This window comes from Hyperolius riggenbachi, chromosome 1, assembly GCF_040937935.1.
Source record: "Hyperolius riggenbachi isolate aHypRig1 chromosome 1, aHypRig1.pri, whole genome shotgun sequence".
Classification (NCBI taxonomy): Eukaryota; Metazoa; Chordata; class Amphibia; order Anura; family Hyperoliidae; genus Hyperolius; species Hyperolius riggenbachi.
The window spans coordinates 338210292-338231304 of NC_090646.1; the positions used below are offsets into that span (position 1 = coordinate 338210292).

General features: G+C 41.2%; 1 protein-coding gene across 2 annotated transcripts in view; it reads right to left on the reverse strand.

The window, feature by feature from the left end:
• The window catches only part of DOT1L (DOT1 like histone lysine methyltransferase), a 229520-nt gene that overhangs the window by 83983 nt on the left and 124524 nt on the right, over positions 1 to 21013 (reverse strand). For both annotated transcript variants that reach the window (XM_068233968.1, XM_068233967.1), the window contains exons 7-10: positions 20446 to 20508; positions 17230 to 17285; positions 13293 to 13372; positions 4321 to 4389 (exon numbers count right to left, since the gene is read on the reverse strand). In XM_068233968.1, the coding sequence (XP_068090069.1) occupies positions 4321 to 4389; positions 13293 to 13372; positions 17230 to 17285; positions 20446 to 20508 (268 nt within the window). The remainder of the gene's footprint in view (positions 1 to 4320; positions 4390 to 13292; positions 13373 to 17229; positions 17286 to 20445; positions 20509 to 21013) is intronic.

Consider the following 21013-nt stretch of genomic DNA (forward strand, 5'->3'; position numbering starts at 1 on the left):
GGTATCTATTGAGTCTCAGCTGAAGCGATGGTCGAATCTACCACTAAATCTATACGGTAGAATATGCTCAATTAAAATGATCATTGCCCCGAGGCTACTCTACATTCTACAGATATCTCCTTGCTGGATTCCGCAAAGTATCTTTAAAAAAATAGACTCCCCTATTTCTAGTTTCCTATGGGCAGGAAGCAATGCGAAAATCTCGCTGCGAACTCTTCGCCTACCAATATCGGAGGGGGGGCTAGCACTTCCTGACTTTCAAGCCTATTACCTAGCGTCCCAGCTGGTGCCCATACAGAGCTGGTTGGGTTCAGTGAGAACTAACTCAGACATGAATACAGAGGCGGACATCGCCACTTCATACGAGGCTCTCTGCTCCGCCATTTATAGAAGTAAAGTCCCAACAGGGAATGAAGGCACCTCACTGATCAGACACACTATTAAGATATACAAAAAAGTTCAACGAATATGTGATCCTTCCCCTAGTACTATATCCCCCAGTCTTCCCCTGTGGCACAATGACCAACTCCCGGAACTCAAAAACATACCTGACATACATTTTTGGTGCAAAGCGGGCATTAAATACGTTAACCAATTATATAATTAGGGTTCCTTTAAGGACTTTGCCACTCTGAGACAAGAGTTTCAGCTTCCACGACACTCACTGTTTCGATACTTTCAGATTAGGCACGCACTCAAAACCCAGATTGGTCTACATGGAGTGGTACTAGCCCCTACACCATCAGAATCTTTACTTCTGCAGAAGGATACTGACAAACTAATATCAAAGTACTATGAATTCATATTACTTGCAAAACTAAGAAATAATGCAAATAGTTATAAGGCCAAGTGGATAGTGGGGGGAGAGGGTATTGCTGACTCAGAGTGGTTCGAATTCCATGACACATACTATAAAACTGTCATAGCCTCAAAAGACAAGGTGATTCAGCTTAAGTGGCTGCATCAGGCCTACTTGTCACCAGCCCGACTGGCAAAGATGGGAAAGGGAGCTACAGATGCATGCTTCAAGTGTGGAGCAAGTAGTGCTAATTTCTTACACTGTGTGTGGTACTGTCCCCAGGTACAGGACTTTTGGAAATCAGTCACTCATTTTATGTCCAATAAGCTCAAACTACCACTCACCATGTCTTTTCAAGCATGTATGTTGGGAATCCTGGGGGATGTGGGTTGTGGGACACATAAGAACGTTGATACGTATACTATTATTTTATGCCAGAAAGACCCTCACTTCTAAATGGAAACAAAATAAACTACCATCCATACAACAGTGGATAGAGACAGTAAATAGTACCCTACCGCTATATAAGCTTACTTACCAGTCTAGATCACAGTTTAAAAAATTTGGGAAAATATGGAGCACCTGGGTTGACGCCCTAGATACTATAATACCTCACCTGGACATCTCTGTGATGATACAGGATCTTCACTAAAATAAACAAATCACTATATTGGGCACAATGTCAAGCTATATTTAAAAGTCGTATGAGGTTCGGAATGGGGCAATGTATTACCACTGTAATATTATTACTCTCTGTATGATAATTTGACATTTCTCTGGATACAACCTATGTAATTGAAGAAATTATGTCATGAAAACTGTGGGGGAATACCGGATTGTTCTTGTCTTGTTCTGTTTTTATGATGTTAATGTTTGTTAACCTATAAAAATCAAAAATCAATAAAAAAATTCTCTTTAAAAAAAAAAAACTCAATCGCTCAACTGCTGGCTAGAAACAGCTCTCAAAGCAGCAGTCTTTTATACAACTGGCATGGCACTTCCACAGCTGACAGGTAAGGATTTATTAACATTAATTATGCAGGGAAGACATGCTTTTACTTTGGACATTTTAATGGGGACAAATGCAGGTTTTGAGGGCAAAAACTGTTCCTGTGGCAAGACATACAAGTTGAAATTCTCAGTTGTGCCATCTTTTGGCAGAACTTCCTATTTAATTTAGTTAAAGGTCTTAACCTTTTCCCACTAAAGCCTGAAGATCTAACAAAATGTACTATTGTCAGTAACTGGCAGCTCATACTAATAGGAACTGATACAGTGTGAACATTAGCCACTAGTGTAGGGCCTGCATTCGTGACTGGGCCCGTGCATGCACAAGAAACTGTTCCTCTTCCTCCCTACCAAGTCCCAATATTTCCAGTGAGATATCACGAGCAGGGCAAAGGACATGGCTACTTGCTAATCAGAGCTGGAAGTAGAGCAGCTGTAAAATAACCCCATTGGGCAGTAGAGGCTGTAATCCTGCCCCTCCTCTCAGTCACTGAAGGGAGGGGGCAAAGCAGAGATCAGATACCTGTGAACCAGAAAGAGCACGGACAGGCACTAGAATACCAGCGCTGTTGCATGATGGGATAACTTACAGCCACCTTGCTTCCAGCTAAGTACAGGTGAAGGGAATAACTTTGAGCAATCAGTGCAGCTACAAAGAAGTTATTAAACAATAAAACGGGCCCATGGGCAAATGTTAGTCTCCCTCCCCCTCTCCCCCCCACCCCAAAAATAATTTAGCGGTATCAGTTGCTGCCTGTATCCCCTCCCCCCAAACTAGCGATAAAGGGGCCACACACCATCTCTCACCCAGAGCACACCACATACCATTCTTACCTGTCCAAAAGGCACGCCAACTCCTTCCTTCAGCGCCCTCCCGTCTGCATACCCGCAGCGTCTCTGTTCCTGTGACCTGCCAGGATGCTGTATACATGTCGCTGGGTCACAGAGACACCACAGGTATGAAAAGGTAAGAAAGCTGAAAGAAGAAAGGGGAAACATGCCTCCTGGACAAATGAAAACACACTGCAACAAATCGGGGGTGGGGATTCACCAGACTAGGTCACAAGGAAATTTCCATGGGGGAGTGTGCACTCAGGTCCAAGTTCCACGTCGGGGCTCATTCAAACCAGCATTTTGTTCTGTAATGTGCTGATGAAAGATCTGTGTGCCGGATTCACTTGTGTTAACCAGGCCATTCTCACTCAGTACAATAAAAAAATACGACTATGTAGCACTTTTTATGCAATTTCTGTTATGGTTAATTCCTGAATGTAGTAGTCATCAATTAGTACAGTACCATTTATTGGATAACATGAAAGAAAGAGGTTACATCTTGTCAGCCTACAGGAATAGAGTCTAATGAAAGCTTATTAGCTGAAAGCTTACTTTTTTCTTAAATTAGCCAATAAATGGTGGTATCCTAATTCAAAATCAAACCCCACACTATGCAAAGGCTCTGCTGGGAAATAATTTGAAAACATTTAATGAACACAAACTCAAAACCACAAGAAGCACTCCATTTCATGAACTGTAAGACTGCCAATATTACTCACCAAAAATTAGAACTTTTACGAAAATCTTAAAATTGAAAACATAGTAATAAGCACATTTCTTCATGAGTAAAATGAGCCATACATTACGTTTCTCCTATGTTGTCACCTGCAGTAGGTAGTAGAAATCTGATAGAACCGACAGGTTTTGGGTTAGTCCACCTCTTCACAGGGGATTTTCAGCATGGCCTTTATTCTTTATAAAGACATTCCTTGAAAAAGATTCATAGAAAGATGCTGGCCAGCCTCCCTGCTCGCTGCACTTTTTTTGGCAGGTGAACGGAGCAACTGCCATTCACCAAGTGCTTAAAAAAAAAAAAAAAAAAAAAAAAAAAAAAAAACTGAGATCCCCCCCCCCCCCCCCCAGAGGAGATGGGCTAGTCCAAAAACTGTCGGTAATGTCAGATTTCTACTACTTACTGTAAGTGACAGTAAAATAGGAGAAAAGTAATTTATGGCTCATTTTACTCTGGAAAAAATGTACTTATTTGTATATGTTTACATGTATTTTAAATTTTAAGATTTGTGACAGAGGTCCTTTAATGAAATTCACGAGACATTACATTGAGCCACAATGCCCTAGTAATCCAACCTTCCTGACTGTTGGCTCAAAATGAAGTTCACTTACAACGTAACAATAATTATCTGAAAACTATGCAGTAAATATTGCCTTCGTTGGTATCCCTGCTGTATTTACTAATAGTATGCAAAACTATCAGCAGAAAAAGTACTCACATCTGACCAAACCAACAATCCTAGATTGCACATTGCAGTATGTTCATAAAGAAAGGGTTCTTCCGCTACTGTTTCTTGGCACCACTAAAAATGTTGTTAAATGCTTGGCTCTTGTCATTTATGTTTGTCATACATGTACCCATGTCTGTATCTTACACTGTACAGCATTCATAAGAGATTCCCATGTATGACAATAGTTAGCAAGAAGAGGTAGAGAGACTAACTTACCACTGAGGTTTCTGCTATTAATTCTAAAATTAAGCGGTGCAAAGGGCTTTGATGATACAATTCTTCCACCTAAACACGCAGTAATGGGTAAAATAAAAAAACAAAAGATAGTAAATATGAGAAATCTTAAGCAAACATTTCTGTTTATATTATATTAAAGAAAAAAATGAAAAGCGGGGGGGGGGGAGGAATGTTGCAATGGGCAGAAATTAGAAACTGTCAGTAATCTATCTAGAAACATTTACCTACATCATTTACTAAACAACCCCCACTGTCATTTTGTAGAAAAAGTATAAGGAAGCACTGGCAGATCCAAACAGAACCAAGGGCTCAATTGTTTTGGCAATTCTGCCTCATATCCTCCTCACACAGGAACCTGGCTCCATTTTGCTGCAGATGCTGGAGGATGATATAAGAGCAGAACATGCATGCTCTTCCACTACCCAGAAGTTCAGAAAAGTCAGGAACAGTGTGGACTCAAAAACAAAATGACAGAAGAAACTGGTAAGTAAAGCTGTAGATAATGCATCCTTATTTTTTGTTTGAAATAATTCAGGTTTACTTTATTCACACGGCATAAACCCCCTTCAAGTTTCTTATCTTAATCTCGAACATTTATGCCTTAAAAAACAAGTTTACTTTTAAAATCCATTCTTTCATGACAAGTAGCGTGCATTATTGACTTTGCCCTCTTCATCACTTTTCATATAGCAGTGGCAGGGTCATTGTTCATGTATAGAACAGAAGCCATCAGGCTAAGGGTAACCATACATGGGTCCATAGACACCAGATCGACTAACAGATAGTTCCCTCTCTGATCTAATATGATCACAGAGGGATCTATTGGCTGCCCATACACTGCACACAGATTTGAATCGATTTCAGCATGAAATAGATTCAAAACCTGTGAAGCCGCCACTGCCGCCTGCCTCGCTGCCCCCGGGTCATTCCTGCTCCCCCGGCGAGCAGCAATAACATCACGTCTGTCCGGCCGGCTCAAGTCCATGGGATCCGCGCAGTCTCTCTTTTCCTCAGTGTCCTCTTCACTTCCTGTCTCATCCTGTGGCAAGCAGAAGTTTAAACAGTAGAGGGCGCTCTACATTTGAACTTCGGCTTGTCACAGGACGAGACAGGAAGTGAAGAGGATATTGAAAAGAAGGCCAGCCAAAATAAGTGACAGCACGGACCCGGGGATTCACACCGGCCAGACAGGTGATGTTATTGCTGTGTCGGTCATCGCTGAATCAAACGCCGCTAGCGAAGGGCTCCCGACCCACTGGCAAACAAAATTTTTCCGTTGGGACCGATCCACTGAATCGACCATTGTCGGATAGCAATCGGTCAAAATTTGCATTATCGATTTCACAGCAGATTTGATCACAGTGATCGAATCTGCTGTATATGGGCGGGAATTTGAGTCAGTGTATGGGTACTTTAACACTGCTGTAAAAAAAGAAGTTAAGGAGGCCCTGCAAATGATGTGGTTTTATCTACTGAAAAAGCTCTAGCAGGCTAATAGGCTTCCTCTTCTGAAATGTTTAGCTCTGAAAGTGAAGACATCTAAGGAACTGGGCACATCACACAAAATAATGCTACCCACACAAGGGCAAATTTGATCTGTGAAATATCTTCCAGAGCACAGAATTTACAAACCGTGCAGGTGATTAATGATAAAGATGTGCAGTTAAGAGCATTGCATTTTTATGATAATTTTAAAGCATGTTGTTCTGTATTCATTCATTCATTTTATTTTTTTCTTAGTACCTGACTGGCAATTTGAAATCTATGCAGAAAAGCTACATTACACATGTGCTTCAGTAACACATGCACGCTATGCAAATTCTGTGGTCTGGGAGATATTAGATCAAATCTGTGTTTGGTCAGCAGAAAAAAAAAAAGTATGCAATTCTGACTCTAAGATGACACAAATAGCTTTAGCTTACTCATGCGTATAAATACAATGAGCCTCCCCATAAGGAAGGTTCATAATGAAGTGTGCTGTTGGGGGGCTGATGTGAGCCTCACAAATTTACCTACAGAGTGCAGCTCCTTTGGTACCAGGCCCGTACTAGATGCAATATGTTCTCTTCGGACCATTTTGCTGCAGTTTGTAGTTTCCGGGAGCGTCCCTTGCATGTAAACAGCAACACTTGCCAGGTGATGTAGTCCATGGACGCAAGTACATCTCTGTCTTCACATCCATGGACTACATCTCCCAACAGGGAACTACGAAATGTGGTAGATTTATCCAAAGAGAAGATGGCACAACCCGTACTTGGTAGAGACCAGCATGTAACAATGAGTAATAAAGCTCACCCCAACCCCAGAAAGGAAGAACTTAAAGGACAACTGTTGTGAGAGGGATATGGAGGCTGCCATACTTATTTCCTTTTAAGTAATACCAGTTGCCTGGCTGTCCTGCAGATCCTCCTACTTTTAGCTTTAAACCCCGAACAAGCATGAAGCATATCAAGTGTTTCTGACATTGTCAGATCTGACAAGATTAGCTGCATTGTTTGTTTCTGGTGTGATTCAGACAATGCTGCAGCCAAATAGGCCAGCAGGGCTGCCAGGCAACTGGTATAGCTAAAAGGAAATAAATATTACAGCCTCCATATACCTCACTACAGTTGTCCTTTAAGTTATGAGACACTCCATTAATGTAGACTATTGATGCCTGCTCTGGACCAAAAGCATAAGAAGCAATCCCTGTACAGACAAGTGCTTGGGTACACATGAGCAGCCTGTTCTTTCCAACAGAGGAAAAATGACAAGTAGCATTCAAGCAAGTGGCATCCATAGCAGGTAGAACATAAAATAGTGCTCATTTGTTGATTATAGTGATTAAGACCTATATCTTGACAGATCGCTAAACAGCACTATTTAGCAGCTGAACTGACCGTTTTCACGAGGGATAATTAGGAACTACTGTATCTAATGAATCGATTGCCTGTACGTACATTTGTTAGCTGTTGATTCTGTGCCCTTTACCACTTAATGAAATTAATAGTTTAATAATTGCTCTGGCACAGGGGTGTCAGAGCCAAAGCCACTAACATGATAGGTTTACCCTAAATGGGCACTATAAAGAAAAACTGTAAAATGTAATATACATATGTTCAGGATGTACATTTGTCCCAAAACTAAAATGTACTACAAAACTTTCTTTCTAGGCAGCTGTCTCTTGCATTAAAGTGGTCTGAGAGCCAGTATTTCTAGTTTGCTCTAAAAGATTCCTTAGAGCTTCAAAGCTACTATCCCAGATTTTTCTTTTTAGCAGAACATCACTGAAATGGTTAAACAAAAGCACTATGTCCTGCTATTCAGATTCAATCTGCATCCAAACTGTAGATAACAGTATCTTTGTTTACATTACAATGTTGTTACAATGTGTGTAAACACAGTCTAACAAGTAAAAAGGAACTCTCTGTGCTTCAGACACGTACACAGTTCAGAAAAGCTCATCAGAAGATGTTAATATATAAGAAAAAGCAGTTTGAATAAAATGCAATGCCAGCTTTCAGGGTACGATAAACTACACTTTGGAAACTTGTAATTTGTAAACAGACAATATTACATATGCACAAAAACAAATATGATAACTGTATGAGTAATAAAAAGTAGGAAATGTTATGTCGGAGTTTCAGACCACTTTAAGTATTTTAAATCTGATGCTTGTAGAGGAGATAAATACAAAGACACCAGGAGCCTGATCAGATGTTTTATCATTGATATCCAATTTAGAGTATAGTATAGAAAGTCGATATACAGTACTCAAGGTTGGGTTGTGTCAGAGGCAACCACTCAGATCTGCATGTGGGGGAAGTACCGTCCCCAATCAGCCTTGAGAAGGTATGGTGAAGGTTGGTGCTCCTTGGAAAGAACTACTCACATGGGTGGGATCCTCCAAGATAGGGGGAAAAGTAAGACAAAGTAGAGTAGGAGGCACCCAGGATCGCCCCACAAAAAGAAATCGAAAAAGGAATGTATATGCGCAAGATAAATGGGTATCCTATGGTAGTAAAAACCAGTCCTATCTTAACTACATAACGACCACGTCACGCCAATTGGCGTGAACGCAGCTGCAGCCCCAGGACCACCCAACGCCAATTAGTGTCAAGTCCTGGGGCGGGGTTTTGCAGGAGATCGCATGCGCTGATGCACGCACATCTCTGCTTAAATGACGGAGCTCCACTCCATCAATCTCTCAGTACGGCAGCGCTGTACTGGGGACAGCCATGTGACACGGCTGTCCACCTGGGAGGCAGGAGAGCGATCGGCTCTCATAGACTGGTGTCTATGAGAGGTGATCGCTGCGATTGGCTTGGGGGTGGGAGGGGGGGGGGGAGATAAGAAAAATAGTAACATTTATTAAGAAACAAATATAAAAAAATAAACATCCCAGCTGTTGGTGGTCAGAAAAGGGGGGGGGGGGGTCATTTGTGTGCTGAGTTGTATGGCCCTGCAGCAAGGCCTTTAAGCTGCAGTGGTCTATATTGTAAAAAATAGCATGGTCACTAGGGGGGGGTGTAAGCCCACAGTCCTCAAGTGGTTAAAATAAACCTGAGGTGAGCGTGATATGGAGGCTGCCAAATTTATTTTCTTAAATTACGAATTCAAGTACTCAGGGAAATAGAGTATGAATCAGGGCTGTGGAATCGACGAGTCGCAGCAATCTTGGGTACCTTGAGTCGGAGTAGGTGTTTTCATAAACTGAGGAGTCTGATAAATTTTGTACCAAAGCCACAGCCCTGGTAAGTATTTGATTAAGGAGTCGTAGAGGAGTCCAAGGTTTTATAAACTGAGGAGTCAGATGATTTTTGTACCGACTCCACAGCCCTGGTATAAATATAGATCCCTAAGAGCAGGCATGGGCAAACTTGGCCCTCCAGCTGTTGAGGAACTACAAGTCCCACAATGCATTGCAGGAGTCTGAAAGCCACAGTCATGACTCAAAGGCAAATGCATTGTGGGATTTGTAGTTCCTTAACAGCTGGAGGGCCAAGTTTGCCCATGCCTGCCTAAGAGGAAAGGCCCCTTGGCACACTGAGGGTTAAAATTTTACTTTTATTCAGTTCAATTAAAATATAAATAGCAGCGCAATACACATATGACATGACAGTGCTGTAAATTAATGTGTTCATGTATAATGACAATGTTATAATTTAAGTAGGCCTCAGTTATTTGGACTGAGTTAGTCAAAAAGGCTTGAGGAGCAGACCGGCCCTTTAAGAGGATTTTCTCTTAGAGAGAAAATCTTCAGTTCTGTCATAACTAGAACATACCAAGAAGCTGTTCTATGGACAAGGCCACAGGTCTCCCTGACCTGGGAATGTACACCACTAGAACAATAAACATCAGCCATATTTATTAAACACCACATTCTTGTATGTATGGCAAAAGCCGCATTGAATATTAATTGGGTAGGTGTGTATGATGACACCACGAGTGGGTCCACCAATAGTCTGATCTAGGGGATGGCGAAGATGATGTCATATTTAACTCTTTCTAGTCGGTATTAAAGCCCGAGTGAGCGATGGGAGCTCACTCTGCTTCTTACTTTCACACTAGCTCTAAATGCTGACTGGAACCTCTAAGTATGTTCATTCCTTTCTGTAATCTTATATAATGTATGCTGTACATAGGTAGTCTTGTGTAACGTAGGTTAGAAAGAAGGTACCTGATTGACTTCAGCAGGAAGTTTAATCAAGAAGCTTGTAACGCAACATGAAGATTGGCGTGGCTAGGATATGATGAACTGTATCTATCTGTATTTCTGTTTTCTGAATAAACTCCGTAAACATTGAAAAAGCCTGAGAAAAGTCTATCTCCTGCTTGCTGTGTTGAGAGTCAAGTTATCTCACAGTCTGTGAGACGCAACTATAAGAAGTTGATGGTGTCGAAGCAAGGTGATTTAGAACAGTTTCTAACAGACAATATATATTATACGTGAGCGAGGGACACGCAGGTGTCATGTAAGCAGTTTGCTTACATTTATATTTACTATTTATATTTTAATTGAACTGGATTAACCTTAATTTTTAACCCTCAGTACGCCAAGGGGCCTTTCCTGTTAGGGATACATATGCACATTTATTTTCCTGTAAACAATGGCAGTTGCTTGGCAGTCCTGTTGATCTTCTGGCATACGTAGAGTCAGAATCAAAACCCTGGAACAAGCATACGGCTATTCCAATAAAACCTGAGGCGGGGGAATACACAGGAGGACTTTTATCATGAGAGATCACAAGGAAATCGCATAGCACCATTTGCTATGCAATTTTCTTGTATGTCTTGATTTAAAGGGAAGGTCCAGGAAGACTAAAAATAAATTCACTTACCTGGGGCTTCCTCCAGGCCCTGGCAGCCGTCCTGTGCCATCGCCGCAGCTAGGGTGGCTACCGGTCCCCTCCGGTGCCTGCGCAGTACAGTCCAGCTGATGTCAGCGCGACTACGTGAGCCGCACGTTGGAGCGCAAGTAGGTCTCTTGTACCAGAGAGGACCTCGGGCCACCAGCATGGAGCAGAGCGGCGGCGAAAGCACAGGATGGCTGCAAGGGGCTGGAGGAAGCCCCAGGTAAGTGGTTTTTTTATTTTTTGTCTTAATGGACGTGTTCTTTAACGCAAACGCAGGGAAAATGCTGTATGCACTAAGATTGTGAGTGAGTGAGAACGGAATTGCCGCAGTGTCAGAAGAGCACTACGATTACTATGTTGATCACAGTGCCCTTGCGATTAGGAGAAGGCTTCAAAATGTAATCGTACTGCAAGCTGCGTTATTGGGCCCTAAAGTAAACCTTAAGGTTCCTCTATGAGGAGAAGCCACTTGCAGAAGAATAATCGCACACCACTTGGGAGGAGCAGGATCAGAGCAACAAGTCTGCATAAATCCAAAAGATCCGCACACTTGCTGACCATAGACCAATGATTTGTTTCGGGGTCCCGTGTTGCCACTATTCTGTGTTGTTACCTTGACAAAGGGAAGGCCACGAAACGAATCGTTGGTCTATGGAATGGAATTGTGTCACAATCTTTGAATAAAAGTGGACTTGGTCTACAGCGAGTGTGCAGATCTTTTGGATGTATGTGCCCATGAGTGGAAGGGCTGGTCCAAAACCTTTTATTTATAAATAATTTATGTGACAGCTACATTGAAATAAAGTAATTTACAGCACATTTTACTCTGGAACAAATGATCATCTAAGTATGTATAAAATTTGTAGTTTACAGTTTTTTTCATAGTGCCCTTTTAAGAACTCAATAAGTATGTCAACTTATCACAAGGTAATATTAAAAAGTCAAATACAAGTGTAGAATGACTAAACAGTGCAGATCCAACAAATTCAAGTAAAATAATAGTAAAAGTGATTTGTTATTAAGGCAAATATAAAGAACAGCAAAAGTGTGCAATCAACGTTCTGCTGTTAAAAGAAGCCCGGTTGTTGATACTGGGGGAAGAGATCTAGACAGACACACGACACATGTATACAGAACTTTCAATTTTATACAGCAAAGGAGAATGGCAAACCAAAAACAAATGATGCTCAAGTGTACTGACCTACACTATGACAAGTCCGTTATTAAAACTTCCACATTTATCTTAAAGTAAATGGCAAGACTTTAAATAGGAAGCGTTCTTAAACCTACGTTGGGCCAAAATGGCTTAAAACTGAGCAAATATACGTGAACCACTGACTGACCTTTTACATTTTAAAATATGAGCAATAACAATTGCAAAGTGCAGGGCAAAATCATATCATGACCAGATATTCACACTGTAGTACATGACTATCGTGCTCAAATGTTAAAATTAGGCAAAGAAAAAAAAATGAGTTACGGTAAAATATATTGCATTACTGATCATAGCACTACATTAAGATCTTTTACCCCCATCTAGGAATAAGTACACCTATATTTTAATAGTTTACCTCAACTACCCTAGTAAAACCACGTAAAAAAAATGAGAACTGATCAGAACAGAGAGTTTTATGCCTATGTGTGTGAAATACAAAAACAGTAAATTTAACTTCAAGGTACATCGCTGGCAATAAGCAATGAAATTTCAACCAAAAAGAGTTGGCCATCAAGTCCTCATTCACATCATCCTGTTATGACCAGGGATTGTGTGCAATATAATTTACATATATTTGCATTCACATTAATTACAATAAATGGTACCATAAATTATACCATGCACACACACAAAGAAAATGAAGGGATAAAAGCAATACAATTAGTCCTGCAGTGTGATTTATCAGCCCACACAATGTATGTGACGTGAACAAAGCTAAAGAAATGCACTGTATGATGCAAGTGCTGTAACTTTTAACACGAATGAGGCACCAGAAACATAGGCATAAAACTGAGAAAAATGTTTATGGACAAAGATGCCAATGTATGCAAGAAAACCAGCTTTCAGCATAAACTGGAAAAACATGCTACTCAAAATCTGACACTTAAGGTGCAGAGAGGGAGTTAGGATTTATCCCATTCACTTTTCCTTTACACTCACTTTTTTGTCAAATACTTATGTTAACAGCGCAACCTGCTTCTTTATTCTTTCAATGAAACCCAATTCCCCAGTGGTCCCTTATATTAGTGTTTTTCAACCCTTGCAGTACATCCAGTACTAGGTTTTTAAGTTTCCTTCACTGTGAACGCATTAATCAGGTTTATTATAGACTGAATAATTACCAATGTGTCACGTCAGGGAAAACAGACCTTTTGCAAGGTCTAGAAACACTACCACAGACTGGGATGTTACCTGTATTGAAAACTAGGCCTACTAAATGCAACATTATTCATAGTCAATGAAAATGCATTTTCTGTGCTTTGAAGAAATGTAGATTAAAAAAACATTTTTTAATACATTCAAATAATTCTGAAGCACCATCTTACACCTTGTTTGACAAAAACAAAAATACAAAACTGAAGACTCTTTCCAATGATAATTTATATAGATCAATACTTTACCTTCCTTCATGTTGGCAAATCTCTCCTTTAGCTGGTGGTCGACCTCAGGACCAAAGGCAAAATTATTCACAAAAATAACACTGCAAGATAACAGTAATGTTACTTCTGGAAATAACATGATGTTTGTCCAACCAGCTACATCCTCCCACTCAAAAATAAAAAGTTATAAAGAATTTTAAAAACCAACAAAGCATTCACAAAAAGCAGCACCCTACCCTAAAATGACCTGAGAAAACACAAAGGGCTGTGTTGCAACATTCTTTGTATTGTTATTAAGCTTATGGTGTAGATTATTTAACTTCTGACATTTTAATATCTATATTAAAATGGACTTCATATTTATTTAAACTTAAAGGACTTACGAGCCCAAATAGGTAAAAAAAGAGAAGTACCTTAATCACTTTTAAATGCACGGAGGACGCCATCCGCGTCCTCCGTGCTTTTCCGCCGGGTCCCCGCAGTGTGATAGCCCCCCGTGCCGCTCCCGACCCCACGGACGGGGTCGGGCTCCCCTTCCTCTCCTAAGATGGCCGCCGGAGCTGGCCACGGCTGCGCAGTCCGTATACACGTTAGTGCGGCTGCGCAGCTCTAGGGCCTCCCCCCTCGATCCACGCTACTGTGCGTGGATCGGGGAGGCCCTAGAGCTGCGCAGCCGCACTGACGTGTATGCGGACTGCGCAGCAGCGGCCAGCTCCGGCGGCCATCTTAGGAGAGGAAGGGGAGCCAGACCCCGTCCGTGGGGTCGGGAGCGGCACGGGGGGCTATCACACTGCGGGGACCCGGCGGAACAGCACGGAGGACGCGGATGGCGTCCTCCGTGCATTTAAAAGTGATTAAGGTTCTTTTTTTTTTACCTATTTGTGCTCGTAAGTCCTTAAAGGGCTTGTACACATGTATAAGGTTTAAAAAGCAGATAAGAATTCTACTTGGAGGACATTAACCATTGGAGTCTATATAAAGTGCTCTCTTATGCAGGAAAGTTTGAGAACAATGAAGTCATCTTAACCATAATGTAACGTTATTAACATAACTGCCAAATCTGGGAAGGAGTTTTAAATTTTATTTCTGAGTGATTACAATGCTCAGTTAATCACAAATGTAATGCAATTTCAAAAACTACTTGTAAGGAACAATACAGAATAAAACAAGAACAATATAAGAACTGAGTAAAGCAGTAAAGCAGATTTCTCTGTATTCTGGTTGAAATCCTAAATGTAAACTCAACTACCATGAAAAATTATTTCACCAAGTAAAATCAATATGCACAAAAATAAGTACACAGCAGATTGTGTTCCCCAAACTAAAACTAAGCATGCACAGCATCTCAAATTATAAATAGGTTCAAACATTCTTTACAGGAGCTTGCCAATTTGCAAATTAGAGCTGCTTAAAAAAGCTTAGGCCTGGAACCCACTAGGAGCACTTTTCTGAGCGCTTTGTGATTTGAAAAGCTTTTGCTAATGTAATGCTATGGGTGTGATCCCACTTAAGCGATGTGATTTTATAAAAATCCCCCTTAGCATTGCATTAGCAAGAGCTTGATCAAATCACTAGCGCTTAGAAAAGGCTTCTAGTGTGTTTGAGACCTTACTGGGAAAAATTTATCAAGATAAAGGCAAATTGGTACAAACACTAACCATTTGACTACAGCAACCAATCAGGTTTTTTTGTGCCACCAGTAAACTCCCTAAACTCTTTTTAATGGTGGGCGTGAATTACATTAGTGGATTACCTGAAATTATCTTACATTTTCATAGAAAATCATAATTATGCACTACCATAAGGTTTTGATGAAGGCAACCGAAAACCACTGTTGTACAGGGTCAGATACAGGATTGATAAATGAAATAAGAATGGTTATTGGTTTCACTGAACATCTGCTCTGCCTTAGCTCCAGTTTAGTTCATCCCTCTCCTGATAAATTGGCCTCAATCCCCACAAGGTCTATTGCCTAGGTGTGACATGCTGTGTCTCTGCCACCCAAAAGCATACTAATACAAATAGCATAGCTATGGAAGTAATGCAGAGGTTTGTCCTGCTTTCACTGTAACGAAAGAACAGTTATAAAACTATAATAATTACAGTATTATATATACTAATAGTTATTTCTGTTGAGTGCTCTTTAGACTTTCTGTTCACCTAGAGGTAAATATTCTATCATTTTTTCTTTAGCATGACTGCCCAACTAGAACACAATTTGCAGAACGGAGCTTAACAATAGGGTCAGAGGCTGGGGAGGGCCAAGTGGTGTGGAGGACCATAACTATTTACCCAACTTTTAATACAGGCCTCTATCCACCAGTTCAGGTGTTATGGTCACACTTGTTATGAGTGGAATGAAGGGAGGGGGGGGGGAGGGGGGAAGAAGAGAGATCATGCTGGCCACACTTGTTATATGACCCCTGGCAAATAGGCCTCAGAATGAGAGTCAACAAGGAGACAAGGAAAAGGGGGGCATCAAAGTTTTGCTGGGGGACTATGCGATTTGAAATGAAACCTTTGTGTAAAGGAAAAGTAGCTGCATGTAAATTCCACTTTTATGAAAATGTATATTTATAATGCCTCTTGCAAAGTACATAAACACCATAAACAATGCATTACTATGGTAAGGGAACAATAAAGTATATTGTTCTTAGGACCCTAAATCGCTAAAGAATAAATATAAAAAAATAAATAAAAAAAAACAGGACTGAAACATGGCTACTCTAAGCAGGTTGCTAAGCAAGGGCGGGGTGTGCATTATTAGGAGGCACCTAACAGACCGCTTCAGCTAAATTATTAGCGATAGGAAGAAAGATTGCAAATTGAAAGCTGAAGCATGATTAAAGCCAAGTATTGATTAATGTTAACAGATATAGTAGGGCAGAGGCTAGTATTAGTTTTCAGAGTTAATAGTTTATGGTTAGAATTCAGGAAAGTGTTAACGATAAAGCCAGGTTTAGGAAACAAAAAAAGCAGTTAATGTTACAGGAAAGGTTATGCATTAGGAAATGTCAACTTTAAAAGAAAGAGGTTAAGTGTCGGGAAGGGTTAATATTTAGGGGAGAGGTTAGGGCTAGGTGCCTGGAAGAAGCTTTACATCTTTTAGAGGATCAGATAGTGTTCAGCGATCAACAGAGGAAGAAAAGGAGAAAACCCCTAAAAACACAGCACTGCATACCTGAAACAGAGAACCAGCAATCAAATTGCCAATACTCTATCAGGAGCTCATGCCGAATCTGCCAGCTTTGGAATCCAATACGGTGTTCTCCCCAGAATTTTTTTCCAGCTGAGTAGCATGAAAAAGTAGTCTGGTGGCATGAAAAAGTAGCTGGGTGGGGCGAGATGAGAGAATGCAGGGTCGGTGCTTCTCTGCACAACTCCGCTTACAGCAGAGGTGGTGGTGAGCCAATGACAGGCGGACACTATAGGGGGGTCGGGGGAAAATGAGTTGAACTTACCCGGGGCTTCTAATGGTCCCCTGCAGACATCCTGTGCCCGCGCAGCCACTTACCGATGCTCTGGCCCCGCCTCCGGTTCACTTCTGGAATTTCAGACTTTAAAGTCTGAAAACCACTGTGCCTGCATTCCCATGTCCTTGCTCTCGCTGACGTCACCAGGAGTGTATTGCTCAGTCCCAGTATGGTCTGTGCCTGCGTAGTATGCTCCTAGTGACATCAGCGGGAGCGAGGACACGGCAAAGCAGGCACAGTGGTTTTCAGACTTTAAAGTCTGAAATTCCAAAAGTGAACCGGAAGCGGGGCCGGAGCATCGGTGAGTGGCTGTGCGGGCACAGGATGTCTGGGGGGGGGGGGGGGGGAGGTGGAGAGACCATTAGAAGCCCCGGGTAAGTTCAACTCATTTTCCCCCAACCTTCCTACAGTATTCCTTTAAGGCATAAGGATTTACACAGCAAAAACAAATTCCAAGGAGCAGGGAATACAAGACAGAAATGTACCTTGTGTTTGCTATTCTCTCCCTCCATTCCTCCGAGAGGAAGTCTCCACGTTCCAGCTAGAAACAAAGTCACAATAATTATAAATTTTCAAAAGACTAAAAAAAAAAAACCCCAGAACACAGTCATGGTTTCCAGGCATAATTCCAAAGATACCTTTGTAAAGACCTAAACTCTTCCACAAGAGAGAAGCAAAACACAGAGAAATCCACCCTGTTTGTAGCTTGAAATAATATCAAATAACATTTGTAAAGCACTTGTCTCCCGTAGGGCTCAAAGCGCATAAGCATGGCTCAGACCAATAGTGTACACACGCCTGGCCCTGGGAGGATTTACTCACCCCAGTTATGCCGATCCCATTGTTCTTGCAGCTCCCATGCCTGCTGCACGATATCACACGCGCGCCACTCGTCATCCCTCAGTCGTCATCCCCCCTCTAAGCAACACAGCACATTGTCCGCTACACAGCAGAACTGCGTGTGTGCAGGCCGGCCCAGCAATGTTACTCAAGGGGATCAGGACCTGATCCCTGACAGGACGACAGCTCTTAAAGGTGTGTACACACCTTAATTCTACCTTATATGCTAGTAATTAGCCACTGTAATTTAAGCTGTCAGCTGAGTCTAATGCTGGGAATACACGGTTCGTTTTTGCCTTCGTTTAAACCTTCGTTTCGATTGTGCCTTTTGTCCTTTTCGATCCCGAAATAATCGGTCATACGGTTAATATCACCACCCACGGTTTCGTTTTTTTTTTCGATTCTGATGGTTTCGTTTTTCCAATGATCGAAGGCTGCAAAGAAACGAAACGAAAATCCCTTTTTACAGGGACGGACTAGCATAAACGAATATATAATCGATCTGAACAGCCATCAAGCCTACCAATGGCTCGATTAGATGGATAAAGAGAGATAATATCAAACATGTTCGATCACTAGTCGTTCGTTTTTGGGGTCTATTAATCGAAACTATAATGAGATTATGACTATTTTCACATACGTTTTCAACACTCGATTCGTTTACCGAACGAATCGAAGGTTTAAACGAAGGCAAAAACGAACCGTGTATTCCCAGCATTATACCGAGGATTGTGCTGTTTAGACAAGCTATATGTAAACAGAGGGTTAACCATTTCTGTGCTTTCATGAAACCAGGAAGTAACTACAATGCAGAATATCAGAAGGCGTTCTGTGGGCTGTAACAATGTTTTTCTGTAAAAGTTATTATTTTGTTGCTTATTTTTTGGAACTGAGGAAGTCCTGGGTTTAGGTCCGCTTTAAGTGCTTGTCAGTAGTTCTTGTTTATGTGCAGGGTGCTTGCAGCCAGCTGCAAGTGTCCAGCACTTCTTGCAATCATTGCATGGGCATTCACTTAACTTAGAAGCTTATCCAATACACTGTTGCCTTGTCTGTGGTTTAATAATTGCAGTTTATTCAGTGTGAATGAAAGCTGAGGGGAGAAAGTTTTCTTTAGTGAAGGTATGTACACATACCCCAATAATGTTACCCGCAGGGATCAAGATAGTTCAGGGCTGAGTTCCGTACAGACTTTTCCCTTTCTTTTTCTACAGCAGGCCTATGGAAGATTAGTACACATGCCAATTGGTTCTCGGTGTGTAAACAAGTAATGAGCCTAGTGTATAGTATCAGCCAAGCGCAGGCCAAGAGCACTTATCTTATTTACCCTGCCAGCTCCATGCCATAGGCCCTCCTCCCACTCTCCATGCCAACAGAACTGTAGGCCAACAATGCAGCTGTATAGCACACAACCCCAAACTGTCACCCCCAGTCTTGATCCCTGAAGGCAGCAGTCCTTGTACATGTGTATTAGGTTCTAATGCTAGGTACACACCATACGATTGTCTGTTAGATTTTCTGTTACATTTACCTGCCAGATTTTTTTCCAACATGTTGGAAAAAAAAATCTACCTGGCAGGTAAATCTAACAGAAAATTGTATGGTGTGCACCTAGCATCCTTTGATGAATTGATGCCATGCTAGGTACACACCATTCAATTTTCTGTTAGATTTACCTGCCAGAAAGATTTTTTCCAACATGTTGGGGAAAAAAATTCTGGCAAGTAAATCTAACAGAAAATTGTATGGTGTGTACCTAGCATAAGAAGCTATTCACAAAGAAGCTAAGCACAATGCGGCCAAATTGATGTATCAGGCTGCATTGCATTTAGAACTAAGCTTGGAAAATGAGCTTCTAAAGAAAGCCATGTCTTCATAGAACATCCTGAACAAACTGCAGATTCCAACTGGTTTCAATCTGTCAATATGGCAGTGTACAACTAAGGCCTCACCATACCAATAGCTGAGTGACCAAGTGATAGGCCCAGGTGCTGGCACTTTATGCTGGGAATGCACAATGAGATTTTTCAGCAGATTTACTGTCCGGTCATTATTACGATAATTTTTCTTAATGAATTTCTATTCACTTCCATGAGAAATCAATCAGAAAAATGCTCGAAAAATCATATCGGACAAGTCGGAAATTATCGAACTATCTGCCAAAAAATCTCATGGTTTATTCCCAGCATTAGAGCTGGTGTGAAGATGCAAACCTAGGAGGTAATGAATATTTAAGTTGCAGGCAATTGATGTAAAACATCACAATACCTTACTATGTGGATGAAGGCGCTGCAAAGAAATGGCAAGTTTAAAATCTTCTAGAATCCATACCAACTATCTTACATAATGTTTTAAAGCAGTAAACTTAAGATTGCGCAAAAAGTGGGATCCGCGCAATTTTTGTGCAACTTTCAATTTTACTTGGTAGCGCGCCCAGGCTATGCATATGCATAGGTAGGATTTAGTTAGTGATAGGTCCCATCCCATGGAGGATTGACTTCTTCGCAGTGGGAGGGACGAGTACTTAACAAGTTGCATGCAAGCTGTTACAGGAAACCAACATCCTCCAGTGGTAGACAGGTTATGTGTATGCTAGGTGTGTATTTTATCCCACAAGTGGGGCTTGCACTCTCTTACAGGTAGGCACTCATCTGTTTTTAAGTAGCGCGGTTCATTTCTTTGCTAAGTAAACTTAAGATAGTTGGCAGCAAACAAGACTCAGGATATTAAAAATCATGCAATGAAATTCTGCAAAAACCCACAGAGATATCAAAAACACGGTACAGCTTGATTAATATTGCTATGTAAGGTAGAGTTTTTGGTTTAAGAACCTATGATCTGCACAACCACTTAGGAATACTTACTGTATATTCTGAATGCTTCTTCCCATACCACTTCATCCATTTTCTGAATTCTTTATCCATTGTCTGCAAGAAACAAGATGAGCATGCTGAAATCGAACACCTAATGCATACTAGCACCATAACCACAATAGCTAGATTACACTGAGAAAAGCCTTACTTGGTGGCTAATTCATCAGCAATTCCCAGGGTGCACTGTAGAGCTCACTACTAGCTATGGTAAATGTTACTGCACAACTCCCATCAACCCACCCAGAATTTAAAGAGATGTGTTAACATTTCGCTTTGAGCTTTACATATCCAGCATTTGCACATTCAGCAACTAATATCCAATTTCAATTGTAGATTGAGACAATTGTGCATGCCCCACCGACGATTGAAAATTGGATTAAGAGGATAGATGATAAATAGCTATATTAAAAAACGAATCTACAGAGGAACTTTGATGACATTCTATGTAAATTTTACTGTCTGAAGACTTAGACTGGGAAAGTTCCAGGCTACCTGCTGTCTAGTGGCTGTTACAAAACCTGCATGTGTGTCCAGTTTTTTTATTGGCAGGGACCATAGA